This window comes from Acartia tonsa, chromosome 11 (genome assembly GCF_053477335.1).
Source record: "Acartia tonsa isolate MP-2025a chromosome 11, ASM5347733v1, whole genome shotgun sequence".
Taxonomy (NCBI): domain Eukaryota; kingdom Metazoa; phylum Arthropoda; class Copepoda; order Calanoida; family Acartiidae; genus Acartia; species Acartia tonsa.
In genome coordinates this window covers 4,147,870-4,171,893 of record NC_137270.1, presented here as the reverse complement: position 1 = coordinate 4,171,893, position 24,024 = coordinate 4,147,870, and the positions used below count along the sequence as shown (strand labels likewise).

Below are 24,024 nucleotides of genomic sequence, written 5' to 3'. Positions count from 1 at the left end.
AAAAATAGCTCGTATTCATTCGAATCCGGTGGATAGGAACAGGTGTTCTCATTCATACGCCAAAAAACTAGGTAACTAGCATATCGTATTATATGCATGGTTTTCTACGAATATAAAAATCTAAAAGCATAAGATTAAAAACAGTTATTTTTAGCCAGTGCCTCCGGCACCTCTGGGCCAAAAAAGTAGTTTCATTCTTATAATTGTACTCCTATATTTGCGACAATCCGTTTATACTACGGTGCAAGACATATATTTATTAATTTTACATTTAAAAAAAGTCCTGTATATTACGTAAGCTAAAAAGAGTCCCAAAAATGGGAGAAAAAACGAATACGAAGAATATTTTAGAAAGAATTTTCAATAATTAATGATAAAATTTGAATTATAAAACAGAATGATACATATTAACTTCAAAATTCACTGTAATTTCACTAAAAATGATTACTAAAATACAAAAATGCACCGTAGTCATATAGTCCAGTTGAATTATTGCGCCGATGGAAAGTTACGGTTGCCAACATACAGATTGAATAGGTGGCAAAACACTTTGCAAGACAGTTATATTTTTAATCGTAAAATTGCAACGAATAATAACATTTCATGAATTATATAAGTTATGCAGTTTTAATTAATTAACCGGTAAAATATTAAAATGATATTATATACATAAGGTGTTTTTTAAAGTTTGGCAACTTTGTCCAGCACGTTGATTTTATCATCTGAAAACAGGGTTACGAAAGTTAAATTAATGTAAATTTTTTTTAATGTGAATGTAATATATTTTTGCAATGACTTAAATGAAATATCATCGATAAAATATAAAAAAATATATTGCAATGGATATAAAAGAAATATTTTTCAATATAAAGTTGTATACCTGTACAGAGCATGTGCATGAATGCCGCTATACCGATTGAAAACTATTGTAAACAATGAGTGTTATAGTTCAAGTCTCTTAGAGAAAATACGTGTTATATCCAAGTATGATTGACAGGAGATGGTCCATGTCACAAGATTTATATGAATGTCAGTTAAGAACGCCTAGAGAGCTATATATTCAGAAGTTTAAAAAAGTACTTGTCTACCAGTCTTGGCTGTTAGTGTTGATATATGGACCCTGCAATCAAAGAGATGATAGTCAGAAGTTTAAAAAAGTACGTGTCCACCTTCAGTCTTGGCTGTTAGTATATGGACCCTGCAATCAAAGAGTGGTTTGCGTAAAAGTAAGTGTTTAAATAATTTTAATATAAAAACATTAATAATATAGGACCTTGAGCGTACGGTTTTAGGCTGCCTTCGATTAACGGTTTAAGTTTTACTAGCGGCTATGCCCCTTAGAAGCCTCTAGGGGCACTTAAAGTAGGAAGAGAAAAGTCGAGGCCTCATCCTATTTTTAATTTGAGTTTCAGCTATAGATTAAAATAAATAAAAAGCTTCGTTGTAAAAGAGAACAATATTAATATATTTATATAATAGGATAATTGTTTTAAGCCTTTTTTAAGCCTTTTTGATTTGATCTAAGAAACACTTTTTATCCTATTCTTAATATTAGATAATCCGGGTTTAATATATATGAATGTAAAAGAAATATTAATAAATTATATTTAAATTGAATATTGTTTTTCAGGTTCAGCAACACTGATTCATCAGAAATAACTATTTGGGCGCTGCAATTAAAGATTGGCGAGATAGAAGTAAGTGTTTAAATAATGTAATAAAAAATCAATATAATTTAGGACCTTACGCATGGTTTTAAGCTGCTTCGATAAACTGTTTGTTTTATAATTTTTTAAACCTTTTTGATATATGATATAAGAACGACTTTTTATCCTATTCTTAATATTTAAAGTATTCTACTATTAATATATATAAATAATAATAGAAATATTAACAAATTATATTTCAATTAATATTGTTTTTCAGACTTAACCAGGAATCAGATTCGTGAGAAAATATATGGGCGCTGCAATTAGTGAATGGTTTACATAGAAGTAAGTGTTAAAATAATTTTAATAAGAACATGGATATTTTAGGCCATGTTATTAAGACTATCCTTTAACGAAGCCTTTTTAATTCAACCTTGCTACGAAGCCTTGTGTGATGGTAGAGTGTTTGAGTTCTTAGGGAACCACACTAATTACATAATATTATCTTGAGTTAGACAGGTTTTATAAGCTGTAAACAGACTAATACAATTAGATATGTCATTATCTTTAAATTATTTATTATAATCTATATAATAGCACCTTTGAAATAAGCTCATATTATATCCAACCTATATTCGCCCTTTAAGGTTTATGATTGTTTTAAGCGTAACGAATTTTTATACCCTTAATAGAAAGATATTATAAGATGTGTTTTATGTAAAATAATATTAAAAATATATATAAATTATATTTCAATTAATATTCTTTTTCAGGTTTAGCTTCGCACACAGCTGGGTTTATTCTCCGATTATAAGCTGACCGCAATTCGACCGTGGAACATTTCTTGCACCAACATGAAGCTGTTGCCATCAGAAATTCATCCGTTAAAAGTAAGTGTTTAATTATTTGTAATAAAAGATAGTTGGAATAATCCTACACGCAACTACGGCAACACCTTGGCCCCAAAAGGTAGTTTCCATGTATACAAGCATAACAAATATGAAGTTAATATACACAGACACACATCGAACTACCTTTATGAAACTGTATACTAAATTATATTAACAATTAAGCTATTATTAAATTTATTAGATAGATATTAAACTGGTTAGACAAAAGTTAATACATAAAAATAATGTACTAGATAGGTAGCTATTTAAAATTAGATTTTACTACTTTATATTATTGAAACAGTACATTCAGGATATTATTAAAATCTAAACAGCATTACATTCATCCTCATGCATGTTTACTTCGTGAAGAACAGCTGCCAGTTCGGCAGCCTGGGCAGCGGCGGGCAGCAGAGGGGAAGGACAGCAGCGATTAAGATGTGTAGTAATCCATCCATGTTGATATAACCTCTTACAAACCTCCCTCTGGATCTCGACATTGTCAGTTCTGGCTCTAATCTCTAGACTCTCTCTTAAAACTAACATACGACTATTTAATTCATACCATAACTCCAAATTCCCGTTATAAGACATTCTTAGTTTCTCTCAGTCTGGTTATGTATTGATAACTGAATTAAACTTTCTCTAATAAGCAGGCACGTACACAAGCTGTATCTACTTTCTCCATGAAATTTTCCCAAAACCGTTAACTTTCCTTTTTGTAAGGCCTTTTTGATTTGTTAATCCTTTAATTGCTTAATTTAAAAATGAATATTCTTTTTCAGGATTTTGGAGTTGAACCAGTTTTGAAGTGTGGAGCTTTGCAGTTCCATGGAGAACAACTAGAGTTCCATCTCAAGATGTAACAGTCACAGATTATACAAAAAATTTCATTATTTATTATGACGACAATGTTGAACCGAGAAAATATGTTAGTCAGTTAAAATTAACAAATAATTTACAGAACGATACTAATAAGTTTTATTATGACGATCAATGTTGAACAGAGAATATTCTGTTAGTCAGTTAAAATTAACTTAAATAAAGCGTATTGATTACAATCAGTGTTTATTATGACGACAATGTTGACACCTAACATTCCACAAGCTAAAATTCTAAAAAATATTGACTTTAACATATAAAGCGTATTGATTACAATCCGCCCAATCGGTGTTTATTAATTAAGTTCTACTCGAGAGCTCCAAACATTCCACAAGCTAAAATTCTAAAAAATGTTATTTACAGAAACGATACTAGTAAGTTTTGTAGTTTCAGTATTGACCTGGATAATATCTATATGACCTGTTATGTTATAATATGAAATAAATTCTAAATAAAATCATTATCATCATTATATTTTATTTGCGATTTTTATCATTAAGTAGAAGGATGTTTGTTTGGAAAAATCTGGACTTAGCCTAAAAATTTACCTAAAAATATTGACAAGAATTTAATTAACAAGTAAGAATGGAAAAACCTACCTTAAATACTGGAGATCTTGAGGCAAGTATAAACTTGTGCACTTTTAATTTGGAGGTACTAGTTTCTATCAAACAATCAGTAAACTCTGGATCCTCAAAACAATTCTCCAGGTCACCAGAGAGACAGGATACTGCACTTTCAGGTCCAGGTTTTATAACTTCCAGCCAAATAGTCAGAGTACCTCCAGGTAGGAGACTTGCCTGATTGTTCTTCAGTACATTAATCTCCATAAAAGCAGCATTACAATTTCCCTCTCCAGGTGGCACTGTTATCAATCGACATTTAGGCATCAGTACTAGACTGTTGTTATCTTGGATGCCAATCTTTTGTAGTTTCAGTATTGACCTGGATAATATCTATATGACCTGTTATGTTATAATATGAAATAAATTCTAAATAAAATCATTATCATCATATTTTATTAATTTCATATTCCATATAACGAAAGCAAATAGTGCTGAGTAAAAGGATGTTTGTTTGGAAAGTATTAGGTCTGAATATTTCCTCATTATATTTTATTTGCGATTTTTATCATTAAGTAGAAGGATGTTTGTTTGGAAAAATCTGGACTTAGCCTAAAAATTTACCTTGTCAATTTTTACCAAAAAGTTGGTCAAATTTTACCAAGTTTTTTTTTTTGGCAGAGTCCAAAAATCTGGACTTAGCCTAAAAATTTACCTTGTCAATTTTTACCAAAAAGTTGGTCAAATTTTACCAAGTTTTTTTTTTTGGCAGAGTCCAAAAATCTGGACTTAGCCTAAAAATTTACCTTGTCAATTTTTACCAAAAAGTTGGTCAAATTTTACCAAGTTTTTTTTTTTGGCAAAGTCCAAAAATTTGGACTTAGCCTAAAAATTTACCTTGTCAATTTTTACCAAAAAGTTGGTCAAATTTTACCAAGTTTTTTTTTTTGGCAAAGTCCAAAAATCTGGACTTAGCCTAAAAATTTACCTTGTCAATTTTTACCAAAAAGTTGGTCAAATTTTACAAAGTTTTTTTTTTTGGCAAAGTCCAAAAATTTGGACTTAGCCTAAAAATTTACCTTGTCAATTTTTACTAAAAAGTTGGTCAAATTTTACCAAGTTCATTTTTTTTGGCAAAGTCCAAAAATCTGGACTTAGCCTAAAAAAATACCTTGTCAAATTTTACCAACTTTTTGGTAAAAATTGACCAAATTGTGTTTTTTTGTCTAAGTCCGAAAATTCGGACTTAACCTGAAAAATAGAGTTGTAAAATTGACCACATTTTTGGTAAAACTTCCAAAAGTGGTAAAATTGAAAAAAAAAAAAAAAAATTTAAATTTAGGCTTCATTGTATAAAAGTCATTATTTTAAAGTACTACAACTGATTATGAAGAGCTGTTTTTTATTTAAAACACAAAAAACGGGTTTTTTTGTTTCGTCAAATTTTACAAAAAAAATGGTAAAATTTGACTAATTTTTTGGCTAAAATTTTTGCTGGTAAAATTTACCACGAAACTGGTATATTATACCAGGTTGACCAGCTTTACCACTTTTCTGGTAAAACGACTCTTTTTTTATGGTATTTCGTAGAACCTGGGACACACACAAACACACACACATACACACACAAACCATACACACATACATAAAACTATAGCTAGCAGAGACGGGCCTTCTTATCATATGTTTTCAATAGTAAACAAAATAAAGTTTAAATAGTGATAATTTGTCAAATAGAAATATTTGACATTTTAAGTGATTAGAAATATGTTATTAAAAGTGAGCTTTTCTATAATTTTATAAGGTCCGTCGGTGTGTAACGGATAGCACGAGTAGTTAAATATGTCAGATTTGTACATATATGGCATGATGATTCCTGTAACAATAGTCTTTAGTTTAAATTTCGTTATTACTTTATTTGAAAACTAGCGGCTTCGCCCCTAGCCTCTAGAGGCTTTGCCCCATGAGGTTTAATCAAACCAATTTTTCGTATTTTAGATTTAAATAAAAAATAAAAAAAAAATTTTGTTTGGGGGGGGGGGGGGTAGTCGACCCCACTATTTTAATTTTAGTTTTAAAAAGAAAAGAAAAATTTGCGGGGGGTATTTTTCATTTTTTGAGGGGTCAGGAAAATAGCTTAAAACCATCACAGGACCAGTAGGTATATTCCCTGAAGAGTAGAGCCCAATCGGTTCAGCGGTTACTGAGATCTTAAGCTTCAGACGGACAGACAAACATCAAGCTACTTTGTATTATATGATGATTCCTGTAACAATAGTCTTTAGTTTAAATTTCGTTATTACTTTATTTGAAATTGTTCGTTTAACCGCCTGATTTGTTAAGCTTCAACATCATGGATGTTGTCATCTTTGTTTTTCTTAAAGTTAATTTTATGTTTAGAATAAAAATGTTTGAATGTGGACTCAAAAGTATAATAATGGTAATTTTTAGAAGCGCTGCTACTCTACTTACGTTACGGGGCCGGGGGAGGAGGGGGTAATCTTTATATCATATAGGCAAGTACGTCCAAGCTTTAAATTTTTTTTTTTGGGAGGGGTTGGATAAAATTTCAAACTTCAAATTTTTTTTGAGGGGGGGGGGTAATCACCCCTTTACCCCCCCCCCCATTAGACGTCCTTGCGTGGCTATAAGATTTGTTTTCTTGTAACAGTGCCTTCGAAGGTGCTTTGACTTTAGTGTCAGAACCTAAATTGGCACTTAGTGCATTTCATTACCCTAGGTTAGGTTACTTCATTTCACTTTTCAATAAAATCTAAAATGCAGCGGTTTTTGAGAAAATTAGATTTAAAAATTTCAAGTTCAATTTTCACCCACCAGGAGTTACCGCATAATCATGACAAGAAAAGCAAAGATTATTTATTTAAAATTTTGAACAACTTTGCTTTTATAAAGTCAGTCATAAAACCTCTCTATATATGATTTATTTAAGGCTGAATTTCCGTGACCCTAGCAAAGCAATTGATAAAAATGGCCATTAATTAACTCACTTTAGGAGTGGTTTTATGAAGAACTTTATAGAAGCAAAGTTGTTTAAAATTTTGAATAAATAATCTTTGCTTTTCTTGTCATGATTATGCGGTAACTTCTAGTGGGTGAAAATTGAACTTGAATAAGAATTTTTCAAATTTAATTTTCTCAAAAACCGCTGCATTTTAGATTTTATTGAAAAGTGAAATGAAGTTACCTAACCTAGGGTAATGAAATGCACTATGTCCCAATTTAGGTTCTGACACTAAAGTCAAAGCACCTTCGAAGGCACTGTGTTGTGTTTGTTGCCAAGGTTTTGGCTATTGCAAATCTAATCTAATATTTTTAGGCGACTGGTTTTGTAGGAAAAAAATTTATTCCAGTTCCATTGAAGGCGGTAAAAATTAGCTGCAGGCTCATCAACTTTGTCACAGAGGTCACTATTGAACAGGTGAGGGATTGTTCCTTATAAAAGGTTTTTTATTATTTTTAGTAGCGAAGCTACTCTATAATTCACTTTGTCTGTCCGTCAGTAAGTCCGTCAGTCCGTCCGTCCGTCAGTCCGTAACGCTATGGGGAAATGGGATTTACTCAGCTCCTATAAAAGATAGAATGCTGAAATTTTTTGACAACATTTTCATCATTAAGGGGCACAATTAACTATAAAACATCAATGGCGGACGGACAGCTTTTTAGCAGGTTTTAGGCTATTTTTTTATTTTCCACATTTTCCCCTATATCTTTGGCACTTATTATCCGATTTTCAAAATTTTTTCGGTTAAAGATATTAAAATTAAATTTCCCGTCGTTTGAAGAAAACAAAAATGACTGTCAGACTGTCTTTTTGCAGGTTTTTGGCTATTTTTATATTTTTTTACATTTTCTCCTATACCTTTGGTTTTTTGGTCCGATTTTCAAATTTTTTTAGTAAAATTAAATTTCCCGTCGTTTGAAAAAATCAACAATGACGGTCAGATTGCCTTTTTGCAGGTTTTTGGCTATTTTTATATTTTTACATTTCCCCCATATCTTTAGTGTTTTTGGTCCGATTTCCAAATTTTTTTCTGTTAAAGATTTCAAAATTAAATTTCAAGTCGTTTGAGGAAAACACCAATGAAGATCAGTCCTATCTACAAACTTTTGTGCTTCGCTACTTATGGATGTTGTCATCCTTGTTTTATTTTAAACCCTGTGGGTGCAATCACTTAGGTAGGAAATAGTTCCATGAAGGATAATTAATAATTTAAGCTTTGGGATTAAGGTCCATATTTGACAGGTAAGGGATTGTTACATATTTAGGGGTATTGACTTTAGACTCTGTGAGTGCAGTCATTTAGTTTAGGGGATAGTTACATGAAGGATAATTAAGGTATTGTTTGTATTGTTGCATTATGATTTTATAACAATGACTCTTAAACTATTTTATTGTGCAGTCACTTAAATCTTAGATAGTTTAGGGGATAGTTATTTGCAAGAAGTGAGGACATCCAAGCTGAATTATCACCGACCTAAAAGACTAATCTATTTTCTGCTAGCAGTGCAATTTTCAACAGCTTGTAATTATTCAGGAGTATCAGAATGTTGAAGAGAGACCTACTGAGTGTGAATACATGTTTCCCATAGAGGAAGATTCAGCTGTCATACAGTTTACTGCTCAATTGGAGGGGAAAACTCTAGAATCTACGGTATTGCCCTCTTTTCTTTCAAGAACATCTTATAACCTAGATGGCTGTTTTAAATTAACAATGTTTAATGCTTATTCTTACTTGGCTTTTGTCTTATGAATATTCATAAAATATTAGCAATTTGTTCAAATGGTTTATTTAAAGAATAAATTTAGGCTATCAATTTTTTTACTTATCTACTTATACCACAAAGACCGTGCACTGCTGTAACTGAAAGAAGCCCCCCCCCCCAAAAAAAAAAAAAAATATTTGAAAATTCATTTTGACCTTTAGTCTTATTATCAATTACTTGATGTGGTCAAGGACAAAGGATAGTCTTTCTGGGTAACAATTCTAGGAAAATCACGAAACCTACTCTAAAAACCTTATAGGGTACAGAGCAAAAGAGAAGGTGCAACATACTTGTATTTTGTAGTATTGTTCAATTCAGAAGGTATAAATCATATCACCAAACCTCACCTCATTAGCCGTCTGTTTTTAGAATCAAAACAAAGGCTTCTTACTAAACAATTTAGAATTAGGGAGATTTAAAAAATATTTTGTAATACTTCCTGAAATTAAAATCTTTACATTTTTTTCTTATTCATGATATTTGTAACTGTTTACAAACAAAAACAAAATATTTCAACAAATTTTTAATCAAAAGCACTTTGATTAACACCTTGATTAACCCCTCGAGGCAGGTTAAAGCAAAAGTTTCAAAATGATTCAATAACTAAAAAATATCTCACTATATAAATCTATAAAAAAAGAAATTGGACAAATTCAACCCTAACGAATTGGATCTTTACAGAAAAATTGAAAATAATTAGAAAATAATCTAATTTATGCATAAAGCTTAAAATTAAATTAATTGTTCATTACTTATTAAACAAGGATGACACCATCTATGAGAACAAAGCTCTGAAACAGTAGGACAAATGGACATTAACACTTGTAGTATGTCAGAACTGAATAATCAGAATATAAATGTATAAGAGTCGAAGCAAAATTGTAAGTAAAAACTGCTTGATAAAGGATAATGTTTATGGACATACTTACATTTCTGGGACATGATTATAGAGTTGCTTCGCTTATAATAATGTACTTTGTTGTCACAGGAATCACATAAAAATTTGTCCATGTTTAAAATGCACATACGGACATTCTGGTAACGATTATGGAGTTGCTACGCTTGCTAAATCATACCTACTACAGGAATCACCTGCAAAGTTTTAAAATGATTGGACAATTCTAACATGCCTATGGACTGACCAATCCTAATTATAGAAAAGCTTCTCTTTGAAAAAATATAACCCTAAAATATAAAATACTAAATTCTATTTAAAGATATAAGACTTAATCTAAAATAAGCATAAAAAAGCATATATTGGGGCTTTACCACAAAGTTGCCTATCAAGCACTGTTCCCCCCCTTTTTAATTTTTTTTTGGTTACCTTTGCTATACCAAAAGGATTAGTTCCCCTTTGATCGTTTTCAATTTGTTTTACATTAATGGTAGGGAAATGGTGGGGCTCTGTGCTCTACAAGGCACTTTGGGGGAAATTACCCATATTTTAAATGATTAAAAAAGTTTGTAAGTTGTAATATTTAGAGAAGATTAGTAGTTTTTAGGTTTAATTATTGCAGTACTTAATAAATCATGATTTCAGGGAAGCTTTTTTATTTTACTTCCCTAATTCGCCACTTTCCTCCAACGCGTTTAGCCATTAGATACAAGAAGTTGCCAAGAAAGTCAAAATTAAACTACAACAAATATCATAAAATGTATGATTGTGAAAATACATAGCTATGTAGTTCAGAATTTTATTGCTAGGTGTCGTAAAAACCTTTTTTGAATTTAAATTTGTAAATGAGATAAATATTTAAACAATATTAAATATTTTTAAAACTATTACAGCTATCCACTCTTTAGAATTTTTAATAAATTTATTCACTATTTAACATATAATTTACGAGTAGTTTATGATTTAGATAAAATACCTAAAAGTTGTAAAAAAAGCTTTAAGTCTGCTCATACATCTTTAAACTGAATGTGCAGACAAACTCTGACAATCCTTTTAGCATGGCTTTTAGTAAACAGAGCAAAAAGTATTAAAATAATGCTTGAGTTTCTTATCAAATTCTGCTTAAAGTTGCTTTATCTCATCATCAAGTTTAAACTGGAAATCTAAGAAATCAGCTCTAAAGCATTGTTTGCCAGAATAGCCTTCCCTTGTCCCTGGATGTGGTAAGTCTGCAGTCAAGGAAAACTTTTAATTCATAGTTTGCACTGTTTACTATTAAATATAGAAGAATACCTACTCTCCAAATCAGACCATAGATAAACAGCTGAGGAACAATCCGGCCACATTGTTGGTTTAAAAGAACAAAACATGCGACGAGTATTTGTATTTAGGTTAAGCCAAACAAACAGGCGGAAGCAGACTATAAAACAGCTGTTTCTGAGGGGAGAACCGGTTTTATAGCCCAGTCAGTACGTCCAGATATTCTACAGATAAAAGTTGGACATCTCTCTCCTGGAGCCAGGTAGAAAAATATCTCATCTTATTAAAAACAGGAATCTGGTACATTGCAATCCTTCTAACCCCTCCTTTTTTATATTCAGTGGTTTCCAACCTTGCTTCCACCTGTAGGCAAACTGGTTCTATACAATAAGTATTGTCCAATTCTTTAATGGTCTCACAATAAGCATGGTCTTGAAAAGCATAAATAACAAGGATGACAACATCCATAAGTAGGAAAGCACAAAAAATCGTAGATGGAAATATGTACAAGTAGATTTAAGTGTATTTTTTAAAATCAAGAATAGATTTATCGAAAAAAATAAACATGAAACCTTGTTTTATTTTGTAAGATTACGACGGTCAAAGTAAATTACATAAAAGATGCTCACAACAATGGGAAAAATTATTTTGATACTGATATCCCAAAAAGTTTAAAAATTGGATAAAAAACATCAAAGATACTGGGAAATATGTAAAACATATAAAAATAGCCAAAAACCTGCTAATAGGCAGTCTGACCGCCATGTTTGTTTTCTTAAAACGACAGGAAATTTAATTTTAATATCTATAACAGAAAAAATTTGAAAATCGGACCATAAACACCAAAGATAAGGAGAAAAATGTGAAAAATATAAAAATAGCCTAAAACCTGCTAAAAAGGATAGCCTGATATCTAGTTGCCGAATGTGTACGCAGTTTCCTGAGTGTTTCCTCATCCTAGCTCAATATTTACTACTAGCTAAAAAAGCTTCAAACTTCAAAAAAAAAAAATCAAAATTTAAAAAATTCAAATTTATAATGTATATTGTATAAATCGTTTACACATTCAAATTTTGATTTTTTTAAGGGAAGTTTGAAGATTTGTAGCTAGTAGTAAATATTGAGCTAGGATGAGGAAACACTCAGGAAACTGCGTACACATTCGGCAACTAGATATCAGGCTATCCTAAAAAGCGGTCTGACCGCTATTGATGTTTTATAGTTAATTGTGCTCCTTATTGATAGAAATATTGTCAAAAAGTTTCAGCGTTCTATCTTTTATAGGAGCTGAGTAAATCCCATTTCCCCCATAGCGTTACGGACTGACTGACTGACGGACTGACGGACTGACGGGCAAAGTGAATTATAGAGTAGCTTCGCTACTAAAAATCTACACTAGGATAGATTCTTTTTGTTGTTGGCTTAAGTCTTTTGCTTGCCAGAACAAAAGTAATGGTACCTATGTTTGCTTAGCATATCCATAGTAAAAAATTATAAAAAACACTTATTCTTTTCTTGTTTCAGATGTACAATCAAGTTGACCTACATTGCAGAAGCTTGCCTAGAGGGAGACAGCATACGACTCACAATTCCCACCACTATATCCCCAAAGTATACTCCATTCGTTGGTCCTTTTTCAGGTCTTTCTATGTATCCGCCATTTTGTAATCTGCAGTAAGACTGTCTTCCACTCATTTTATCACAAATCATATTACATAAAGACGTAAGGTTTTTTGTCTGAAGCTTAAGATCTCAAGAATTACTGAACTTATTGGATTATTTATTTTATGTAAGTTTTACAAAGGCCCTGTGATTGTTTCATGCCATTTTACTTCATATCTAAGTCTTGGGGTGAATTGAGCTTTTTTCCAGCCCCTCTGCCCCTTCGAATAAATAGGGGCTCAATGCTAGCCCCAAAGTCAGCATTTTAAAATGTAAAACCACAAAACGATATAAAAACAACAAATGAAGAGCTAGAAAACCTTTTTTTGCAATAGCTTATTTTTTATTTGGCGAATATATATAGAAAATTTTGTTATACTTAGTTGAGGCAAAAAAGATTGCATCCATCAAATATGATTTCAACACCCCTGCCCCCATGACATTTAGGAAAACAAAGGATTCACTTGAAATTTCTATGTGAAAGTTTACGCTTGATGTTGATGTCCTTAAGAGGATTTTGCCACCAAGCGGTTTAATTTGATCAAATGATTTTATGGTCATATGTAACCCTCTTATATTCAACTTAATTTAATATGAGGGTAGATTTTTGTTTGTTTGCTGATTAATTTAGGTCAGGTTAGGTTATATTTGGTACTGGGTGGCCCCGTATGGTTAGGTCACCGCAGGAATAGGCCACCTAGGGATGAGAAGCTTCCCGCAGGGGTTAACAAATGCAAAAAACTATTTCACCCCCTTATTTTCCATTTATTAAAAAAGGAAAGAAGGGGAATCGAATATCACTGGAAAATATATGTACACTTTAAGGCCTTTTTTCAAACATATATACCCAATTGTAATCCTTTATAATTTTTTAGTTTAACAGCTGAAATGAAGACTAAGATTTTAGGCATAACAAGCCCAAGTCATAGTTTTTCAAGCGTGGAAATGGACAACACTGCAAATGAAGGAATATTGTCTTAAAGTAAATATAATTTGTGCCTATTGCTTCTACTATGTCATAGTCGTGACATGTATTAGGTAAAGTGAGGTTGGCTTGACTTTTAAACAGGCGTATATTTGCTAAACTTCTAAATAAAGTTTTATTGAATGTCAGAAAAATCCTCCATTAGCAAAATAAACTATTCACATTATTTTTAAGGCAGAAATGTATACATCAAAATTTGGGGGAAATATTAATATTACCTACCCTTTTAAGTATATTATGCTAGGTTTTTTTTTGTCTGTAGCGAAGAATCTTGCTAACAGCTGAACCGATACAGTTATCCTTTACAGTGTATATTCTTATAGGTCATGGGAAGGTTTATTGCTATTTTTGGGGAGGGTATGGGTAACCCCACCCCCAATTTTGTAAAAGTTTTCTTTTTAAACTGACACTAAAAAAAGACCCCCAACCTAAATTTTTAAACTTTGATAAAAATCGGGGAGGGTCGAATACAGCCTCCGCCGCCCCCAACCACATGCTGATTCTAGGGGAGTAGCCGCAGTTAGAATTTTCAAACTTTAAGCAGAATACTGTGCTACAGGGCTATATACCAGCAAGACAAAATTGACCTCCACCACTTCTGACTTGGACAGAGATATTGTAATACTAGTTAAATGTGAATCAGGAATGGGGATAAGGAATCTAAATTTTAATAAAGGGGTAGTTGCACGAAGTGCACTTAAACTTGAATTTTGTGAACTGCATATTTTTATCTGTTTAATAGTTTATACTACATCTATAGGACATTTATTTGAAAGAATTTCCATTTTCTACCATTTAGTTTTAAAAATATCAAGACTTGAAAATAACATTTTTGGATATATGCAACCTATATGGCTGTCCTGTTTTCAAAAAAAGAACATGATGACTATTTTGGTGGTGCCAAATTGATTGATATTTATTGTAATACAATATTATGTATGTTAGAAGGTTTTCTTGTAACTTATGCGTGCAATCAAAATCGTTAAATGCACTTCATGCAACTATCCCTTTTGAAATAATCACTTTGTAATTTGGTCATGATTAGTTTATATTACAAAAACATATCACCTTAGCTGGACCTTTAAATCATTTCAATTGTGCGCCAAATCGGGGTGCGCCGAATTTCAGCCAATCACAGCGCGGCACTTCGTAAAATGCTTTGCTCTCATTGGTGGAAAGTTGGCTCACTCCGATTTGTCGCACCATTGAAATGATTTAAAGATCCAGCTCTTGGAAAAATCAATTTTTAAGGCATAATTTGTTAAAAACCATGAATTTATTTTGGTACAAAACTCGCCACATCAATGAAGAAAATAAGATAATAATAAATAATTTCTGATAGGTAAGAGTGGGTTAAATTAGTCCATACTTTTTATTAAACGTACCGTTAGATAAGAATATTGTTTGTCATCTAATAACATTTCCCTGTATGATGCGTGTTTGATGAATTATTATAAAGATTCCTTATTCTTATTTTTAAAATCAGCCAACAAATCTGTTGTCCTCAGAGAAGATGACCAGGTATTATTATTTATCGTATTATAGACAGCTTTCCGCGGGTATTAAATTTAAAAAAATTAAGATTAAAACCAATTTTGTTAACCCCGAAAATTGGCCGAAAGCCCTGGCTATGAAATCTGGTACTAATTTTGACAATCTTTATTTAAATATTCGTGGAAAATTGTTTGTAATACGATGCTTTACTGGAATAGATATAATAATTATCCAAAACCCATAGTGCACTTCATTATGGACAAAGTTATCCTTGCTTTCAGCAAAGCTACTATCTAATTTAAAATGTTAGTCCATCTGTTAGAAACTTGCTTGGTGAAACATCAATTTCTTGGCTACTATTAAAGATTTTTTTTGTGAAGATTCTCCATAACAAAAAGCATTTTTGAATTGTTCATTGAGCACTTACTCTTTAACTGTGTGTGTGTGTGTGTGTGTGTGTGTGTGTAAGTCTGTCTGTCTGTGTGTTACGAAGGATATCGCTAACCGCTGAGCCAATGTGTAGCTTCTCTTAGATCTATTAAGGGAGTGTGCCACCACCCTCTCAAAGCCTCTCCTAGTAACCTTTATCGGCGTATCAACTAGTTGTTTTTAATAGAACTAGCGGCTTCGCCCCTAGCCTCTAGGGGCTTTGCCCTAAGAGGTGATAAAAAAAAATTAAGGCAAAAGTCGTAAAGGACCATGGAAATCTCCTTCATAAAAAAAGGACCAAGGAAATCTTCTACAAAAAAATAACGGACAAAGGAAATCTTCAGCAAAAAAAAAAAAAAAAAAAAAAAAAAAAAAAAAAAAAAAAAAAATGGGGGGGGATTTTTTGTTTTTGGAGGGGTTGGGGGTCTCCCACCCCCCAAGAAAATAGCTTAAAACCACCACAGGACCAATAGGTAGATACCCTGAAGAGAAGAATCCGATCGGTTCAGTGGTTACCGAGATCTTAAGGGACAGACAGACAGACGGACAGACAGACATCGTTCTACTTTGTATTATATTGTTTTTAATAGAATAAACTATCAAAAATTATCTTCACTTTTCAGGAGTCGACAGTTTTAATGGTTTCGCTGGTCCCAAAATTGGAGTTAAAATCCGATCCTAAATTGGATATTGTCTTCCTTGTTGACTGTTCAGGCATCAGGACGTTGTCAGTTTTTATCAGGGATAATTATTAAGGGATAAGACAATGGATTATTATGTGATATACATCCCCAATGATGATAAACAAGATTGTCCCTTTTTTATATTAAAATTAGCTGTTCAAAATTAGCTAGTTTGGAACCAATCAATCAAAATTCAATAGAGTATCCAAAGTTTTTTAGCAAACCAATGAGAAAAGGTGTTTATAAAACTTTGGGTACTAAAGAAATTTGCAATCTAATGTTTCCTCCTTCCCTGTTATTTTATATCTGGGTGGAAAGCTGGAAATTATCAAAAACTTTAATGACTTTTTTCAGCTAGGTGTTTAGTCAGTTTTGGAAATTTGATTTATATTTTTGATATAAAAAATGAGCTTTTAAAATATTTAAAGATAAGAAAGATGCTTTCATGGCAAAAATTAAAATTCTCCCCCCCCCCCAATTCTCAAATTTTTTGACAACATTCTGATGGTGTTAGGTTCAATGCAGGGAAGCAGTATAAAGATGGCAAGGGATGCTATAAGTATTCTTCTACATTCACTGCCTCATTCTACACATTTTAATATAGTCAGGTAGGTTGATAGATAGATGAATAGACAGACAGACAGATAAACAGACAGGCAGACAAAATGACAGACATACAGACAAACAGACAGATTAGTATCCTTCTACATTCCCTGCCTTGTTCTATACATTTTAACATAGTCAGGTTGATAAAAAGACAGACAGACAGACAGACAAAAAGACAGATAGACAGACAGACAGACAGACAGACAGACAGACAGACAAACAAACTTCTACATTCTCTGCCTCATTTTATACATTTAACATAGTCAGGTAGGTTAATAGATATATAGAGGCATAGACAGACAAACAGACATAATTTCCAACAGACTAAAAGTTGAAGATGAAGATACAAAGATGGACTGAATCATCCCCCCCCCAAAAAAAAAAAAAAATATTTTTATTGTGGCGGTGGGGAGTAAGATTTTATCTCGTATTCATTCGAATCCGGTGGATAGGAACCGGTTCTCATCCATACGAAAAAACTATGTCTAGCATCGTATTATATCCAGTTTTCTACTAATATAGAAATGTACAATCATAAGATTAAAACTAGTTTTTTTAGCCGGTGCCTTCGGCACCACAGGGCTAAAAAAACTAGTTTTAATCTTATAATTGTACATTCTATATCCGCGGAAAGCCGTTTATAATACGATACGAGAAATAACTATTCTTTTATTTACACTCTGCAAGACATGTAGACAAACTAAACTTTTCTATGTTTTAGGTTTGGATGTTCCTACCAGAAGCTATTTCCAACAAGTGTTCCTTATTGTGAATGCACTCTGGCCTATGCAAAACAGGAAGGCTTACATTCATAGAACAATTGCTCAGCAGCTATTTCATTTTTAGGGCAGCTCGGCTACAAATTTTTGGGGAAAATTGCGGTTACGCTCATAAAAGCAGTCGTCATTTTTGCAGCTTTAGAATAAATAATATTTATAGATACGGCGGCAGGCGCCTGGGCGAAGCTGCAGACTCTTAAGAATATATATTAACGGATTTTTAAATGGCTGCGACGGCTGAGTATTGGTAATCACTGTAAACCGTTATATCAAAGGCTATACAAAATATTGAGGCAAATCTGGGTGGAACTGAAATTCTGACACCTTTGAAAATGTTACTAGAGGCAGGTGTTAATATTCTAAAAAAATATTTAGTATCAACATAAAAACAGTAGAAATATGCAGACAAACAGACAGACAAACAGACAGACAAACAGACAGACAAACAGACAGACAAACAGACAGACAAACAGACAGACAAACAGACAGACAATCAGACAGACAAACAGACATACATACAGACAGACAAACATACAGGCAGACAAACATACAGACAAACATACAGACAAACAGACAGACAAAAAGACAGACAAAAAGACAGACAAAAAAAGACAAAAAACAACCAAACAGACAGATAGATAAATAGCAGACAGACAGTCAAAATATTTTCACTTGATTGTAGGAGAAGACATGTGTACCACGACGTGTATTTGTGCTAACAGATGGTTCAGTATCAAACAGGTTTCCTTTCAAATCTAGAATAAAATTTTAGTGTAGATATAAAACCTAAAAAAACATTACACTTTGCTAGAAATATTTTTTTTTTGATTTTTCACTGTCAATTCGAATGTGAAACATTGTAAGTTTTTCTGAAAAAAATACAGCTTTTCTTGAACAAACCGTGCTACTAATATTATTACGGATTTGACTGATGATTATTTAACAGTATGGCCTGTTTGAAATTGGCACAGAAACACAATGGAACTCATAAGGCATGGAAAACTGTAGATGAAAATTAAATAGCACTTTGTTTAAATACACATCTCTACAGTATCAACGCTGTTTCTCTCTTCAGAGATCAAAGAATTTTTATATTTGATGAAAAATAAAATGCTTCTTTTAAAAATTAAAATTATTGGCTAAAAGGTTTCAATTCTATTAGTTTGTAACTAACCAATCAAATTTTATTAAAATAAATTGAGCCAACGATTAAATAGCAAGGTTTTTAAAACTTTGGGTTCCAATGTCCTCTCCCTACCTGATATGAAACTTTTTGAATTGTTGTATTACACTTTACTGTTCTTCTTTTAAAAGTAAAATATTATTTGTTTGGTTTTTCTGCACTGCTTGTGTGCAAATGGGCACTTATAATTCTTAATCAGAGCTCGGTAGCCGCACGTCAACTGAGTGTAAGCCTCAGTAAGATCATCTTATACCTTTTTAGAATTTTATTTTTTAGCATTCAAGCGGGTTAAATTAGAGGCTTATGCGCGACTGCTCTTAATCTATAGTATTCTTTGTGCGAAGGTTTTTGCCCTTGGTATTGGTTCGGCTGCCGACAGACATCTAGTAAAAGGTATATTTTTTGTCTCGTATTAATTCGAATAGAACCGGTACTCATCCATACGAAAAAATTATGTCTAGCATCGTATTATATCCAGTTTTCTACGAATATAGAAATGTACAATCATAAGATTAAAACCAGTTTTTTAGTCCGTGCCTTCGGCACTACGGGGCTAAAAAAACTAGTTTTAATCTTATAATTGTACATTCTATATCCGCGGAAAGCCGTTTATAATACGATACGAGAAATAACTATTCTCGTATTAATTCGAATAGAACCGGTTCTCATCCATACGAAAAAATTATGTCTAGCATCGTATTATATCCAGTTTTCTACGAATATAAAAATGTAATTGTACAATCATCAGATTAAAATAAGTTTTTTAACCCGTGCCTTCGGCATCTTTGGGCTAAAAAAATGGGTTTGATCTTATAATTGTACAATTTATCTGTTTATAATACGATGTGAAAAATAACTTTATAATCATTACCAGAAAGTCCGCATGTCCATTTAAAATATCTTGATTTTCACCTTTTTTGACAATAATTTGTTATACAATCAAGTATAATTTTTATGATTTTTAAAAATATGATTCGAAGGTCAATAAAATATGCTTTTATTAGCACATAATCTCTATTGTCAAGATATAAAATAAACGTCCGTATGCCCATTTTAAACATCATGTTTACCTTTTTTAACAACTATTTTTGATACTAGATAATTGTATTATTTATCTGATTTCTGGAAAAATGATTCCCAGGACAACAAAATACACTTAGTAAAATCAAGTTATATATCAATTTTGTTTAGACTTGTTAATTTTTATCTTGCTTATTAAGGCTTATTATAAGTGTCAATGTTCGTTTGTGATACCATCCAATTTTAGAGATTTACTTTGATTGATGTTGACATCCTTGTTTTGTACAGGTTTAGCAAGAGCAGGACTTGGTACCAGTGAATTTACAACAGAAGGCAAAGCACATCTTAAACATTACAAGATATTTTTTTTGTGGGGGAGAGTGGGGGGGGGGGAGGGAATCTGAATACGCAGAATAATTTTTTTTTGGGGGGGAGGGGGAATCACATTTTTGAGTCACATCGCAACCAGTGAGTTTTGAAACCAATAGTGGTTTTTAAAAAGGAGAAGATAGTAGAACCTATCAATTTTCTCTTTAAAAGTCCCTGCTCTGAACATTTCATGTTATAAAATGTGCTATGTTAGGAGAAATGATCGCCCCTAAAGTGATCAAACAGCTGAAACATTGCTTACAACCAAATCTCAAAGATGTCAACATTGACTGGGGATTCACTAATCAAGGGAGGTGAAACATGAAAAAAAAAGTAACCAAAATGAACAAACAGACTAATAGATAGAGGGACAAACAGACAGATAGACATACTGACAGAAAATAGACAGACAAACAGACAGCCATTCAGACATACAGACATACATATAGACATACAGACAAACAGACAAACAGACAGACAGACAGACAGACAGATAGATACAATATCAAATTAAAATGAAAAATTCTCACGTTTCACCAATTGTGCAGCCTACAGCCAAGCCCCAATGAAAGTGCCTTCCCTGTATAACGGATCCAGGCTGCAAATATTCAGAACTATTGCCAACAACAGCAAGATACCAGACAAAATAAAGATATCTGCCCGCATGGAGGATGGAGAAAGTGGGGAGAATGAGATATATGAGGAAGTAGTTGAAGTAGATGAAAGCACACTGGAAGGAAATTTGATTCATAAAATGTTTGCCAGAAAAATGATCCAGGTAAAGTATTTTGTTGGTTGCAGTTTCATTGGTTTATTTGAAACCTACGGCTATGTCCCTCCCTAAACGCCAACAGTTGCAATTGAGTTATGTGGACTCGGAAGAAAGTGGGTGGGTCTTGATTCCCCTATTTTCAATTTTAGTTGTAAACAAAGTAAAAAATCTTTTTAGGGGGGGAGGGGGTCATTTTTTCTATTGTGGGGGCGGTGGTACCTCTCCCAATATCTTCCAAGAACAAAAAACATATAGACTTACAGACATTCTGTTACTTTTTTATAATGGTATTTCGAGTTCATGTTATATTGCCACACACTCTTTAGGGTGTAAATGCATGATTAGTTTGGAATAATTTCATATTTATTTAAATTATTTCCCTCAGGACCTAGAGGAGAGAGAAGAAATTGAAGACAAGAAAGAAGTAGAAGATATTATAACAGAGCTTGCCATCAAGTATCAGTTAATGTCAAAATATACATCAATGGTGGCAGTTGATACCAAAGAGAACAAGTACAGTCTACCAATGCAAACAAGATGTGTTGTCAATCAGTACCCAAAAGGATTCGCCAATCAGTACCCAATAGGATTCGGGCCACCCCAAGGTCAACCTTCTTCTGCATTTAGTTTTGGTGTTGCACAGTCTTCTCCGGCCACTGGATTCAGTTTTGGTGCTGCACAGTCATCCCCGGCCAGTTTTGGTGCTGCACAGTCATCTCCGGCAAGTTTTGGTGCTGCACAGTCTTCTACGGCAAGTTTTGGTGCTGCACAGTCTTCTTCGGCTACTGGATTCAGTTTTGGTGCTGCAATGGCTTCTCCTGTTACAGCACAATCAACTCCCTCAGCATTTGGTGCTCCAAATTTAGCTCAACCTTCTACTGGATTTAGTTTTGGTGCTGCACAGTCTTCTTCTGTTGGGGTTTCACAGACAGGTGCTGCAAATGCGTCATCTGGGCTGTTTGGTTCAGCACAACCAACTCCTCCAGGATTTGGTGCTGCAAATGCGTCACCTGTGCTCTTTGGTGCAGCACAACCAACTCCTTCAGCATTTGGTGCTCCAAATACCTCACCTGGTCTTTTTGGTGCAACTCAAGGATTTGGTGCTCCAAATTCAGCTCAACCTTCTACTGGATTTATTTTTGGTGCTGCACAGTCTTCTTCTGTTGGGGTTTCACAGACAGGTGCTGCAAATGCGTCATCTTGGCTGTTTGGTTCAGCACAACCAACTCCTCCAGGATTTGGTGCTGCAAATGCGTCACCTGGGCTTTTTGGTGCAGCACAACCAACTCCTTCAGCATTTGGTGCTCCAAATACCTCACCTGGTCTTTTTGGTGCAACTCAATCAACTCCTGCAGGATTTGGTGCTCCAAATTCAGCTCAACCTTCTACTGGATTTAGTTTTGGTGCTGCAAAGGCTTCTCCTGGTACAGGATTTGGTGTTGCAAATTCTTCTCCTGGGTCTTTTGGTACAACTCAACCAACTGCTTCAGGATTTGGTGCTACAAATCCCACACCTTTTGGATCTTTTGGTGCTAGCCAGACTCAGACCACTGGGCCATTTGGCAGTTCCAATTCTTCTGCAAATACCTTTGGAGCTGGAACTGTTGAAAACAAATCTGACCATAAAAATGATACTTCAATGGATAGAGTCCTAGCTCTGATAGCCCTACAAACAGCTGAAGGGTATTTCAACAAGGAAAAAGACATCTTTACTGCTCTAAACATTAATGAGGCTGAAGTGGAAAAAGTTTTCAATGAAGAAAATGTTGATGCAAAACTTTTCTATACTCTTCTGGTAATTGTAGCTCTCAAGAAAAAGTTTCCTGAGCTGAAGCCATGTTGGGAGTTAGTTGCTGAGAAAGCCAAAGCATTTCTCCAGAAAAAGAATTATCCTGTAGAAGCAAAAGAAAATATTTTAGAATTGATAACACAGTAAATTTTTTAAATAGTTATTTTAAACAGTATTAAGTATGTTTTAGATTTGTAATTTCTTAGGTAATTTTTGTGTATTTTAAAGACTAATAAATTTTTTTAACAAATATTGATTTTAATGATTTTTTAGTAATATATTAATATAAGCTTTATTTATTGGTTATTATGTGCTTGAGCATGAATTAGGTTATTTTTGTTAGCTTTTGACCAACCATGTAGGATTTACATTTTAACAAGGATTACAACATCCATAAGTAGCGAAGCTCAAAAATTATGAAAATATGTATTACATGAGCATATTCAATTCCTGATAATTTCAACCGTCAATCCTGAATAGGAATTGAGAAAACCTTGAAAACCTAAACAATCTAGGAATCGATCTAGCACCCCAATTAACAAAAAAAGTATTAATAAAACTTGATGAAAATATGTAGAATATAAAATTAATTAATCCCTGAAAATTTCAGCCCTTTATCTTGAAAATCACGAAAACGTAAATATCTAGGAATCGATCTAGCACCCCAAATAACAAACAGACGGACAAAACAATGTATATATTAGATGGGCATGTATAGTTGGAATCTTCACTAAAACTTTCAGCTGTCTATCCTAAATAGGAGCCGAGAAAATCACGTTTCCCCCAATTCATTAATTACGGACAGACGGACGGACGGACAGACGGACGGACATTCGGAATTATAGAGTAGCTTTGCTAATAAAAAGTTATGCGATTAGTTTTATTTTACACCATTTACTTACATATTTTGACTTTATATTAGAGATATTTCTTTTTTTGACATTGTAATACCTGGTAATAGGTATCAGTATTCCAAAATTATATATAGTCAGTCAGACGTTGTGAGTCATAAAGCAAATAAGAATAGTTATTTCTCGCATCGTATTATAAACAGCTTTCCGCGGATATAGAATGTTCAATTATAAAAAAACTAGTTTTAATCTTATGATTGTACATTTTTATATTCGTAGAAAGCTGGATATAATACGATGCTAGACATAGTTTTTTCGTATGGATGAGAACCGGTTCCTAACCACCGGATTCGAATGAATACGAGAAAATGAAAGATCAAAGTACATTACTGGATGTAGAAAACGTGGATATTGTGAGAGATTCTCGCATACCCTGAAAATGTTGCACCCAGCTGGCTGATATAATAATAACTCTCCC

At 33.0% G+C, this 24,024-nt stretch overlaps 2 protein-coding genes and 1 long non-coding RNA gene across 3 annotated transcripts; all 3 read left to right on the top strand.

Annotated features, from left to right (window-relative positions):
• Positions 1–1,570: 1,570 nt before the first annotated feature.
• Positions 1,571–4,681, top strand: LOC145331426 (uncharacterized). Its single transcript, XR_013883726.1, has 4 exons — positions 1,571–1,697; positions 1,927–1,994; positions 2,423–2,539; positions 3,325–4,681. It is a non-coding gene; the product is annotated as an uncharacterized LOC145331426 (long non-coding RNA).
• Positions 4,682–6,267: 1,586 nt separating this feature from the next.
• LOC145332474 (von Willebrand factor A domain-containing protein 5A-like) lies at positions 6,268–17,598 on the top strand. Its single transcript, XM_080177475.1, has 12 exons — positions 6,268–6,424; positions 7,322–7,423; positions 8,541–8,657; positions 11,056–11,186; positions 12,449–12,564; positions 12,970–13,033; positions 13,462–13,554; positions 14,132–14,214; positions 15,058–15,092; positions 16,118–16,208; positions 16,692–16,785; positions 17,505–17,598. The coding sequence occupies exons 1-12, from the start codon at positions 6,338–6,340 to the stop codon at positions 17,596–17,598; spliced, it is 1,107 nt and encodes a 368-aa protein (XP_080033601.1). The 5' UTR covers positions 6,268–6,337.
• Positions 17,599–17,778: 180 nt separating this feature from the next.
• Positions 17,779–22,939, top strand: LOC145331102 (uncharacterized). Its single transcript, XM_080175733.1, has 8 exons — positions 17,779–17,906; positions 18,245–18,303; positions 18,509–18,554; positions 19,090–19,138; positions 20,054–20,098; positions 20,349–20,444; positions 20,683–20,912; positions 21,292–22,939. Exons 1-8 carry the CDS (start codon positions 17,895–17,897, stop codon positions 22,840–22,842), a joined length of 2,088 nt encoding a protein of 695 aa, XP_080031859.1. The 5' UTR covers positions 17,779–17,894; the 3' UTR covers positions 22,843–22,939.
• Positions 22,940–24,024: the final 1,085 nt, after the last annotated feature.

Excerpts from the sequence above, each read along its gene's own strand:
- LOC145332474 (XM_080177475.1), top strand. The coding sequence starts at position 6,338 with ATGGATGTTGTCATCTTTGTTTTTCTTAAAGTTAATTTTATGTTTAGA. Across the intron at positions 12,565-12,969 it reads ATTCGTTGGTCCTTTTTCAG|TTGAGGCAAAAAAGATTGCA; the intron begins GTCTTTCTATGT and ends TGTTATACTTAG. Across the intron at positions 13,555-14,131 it reads GACAACACTGCAAATGAAGG|GCTATATACCAGCAAGACAA; the intron begins AATATTGTCTTA and ends CTGTGCTACAGG.
- LOC145331102 (XM_080175733.1), top strand. Across the intron at positions 18,555-19,089 it reads AACACAATGGAACTCATAAG|GTTTTTGCCCTTGGTATTGG; the intron begins GCATGGAAAACT and ends CTTTGTGCGAAG. Across the intron at positions 20,099-20,348 it reads CAGTGAATTTACAACAGAAG|GAGAAATGATCGCCCCTAAA; the intron begins GCAAAGCACATC and ends GTGCTATGTTAG.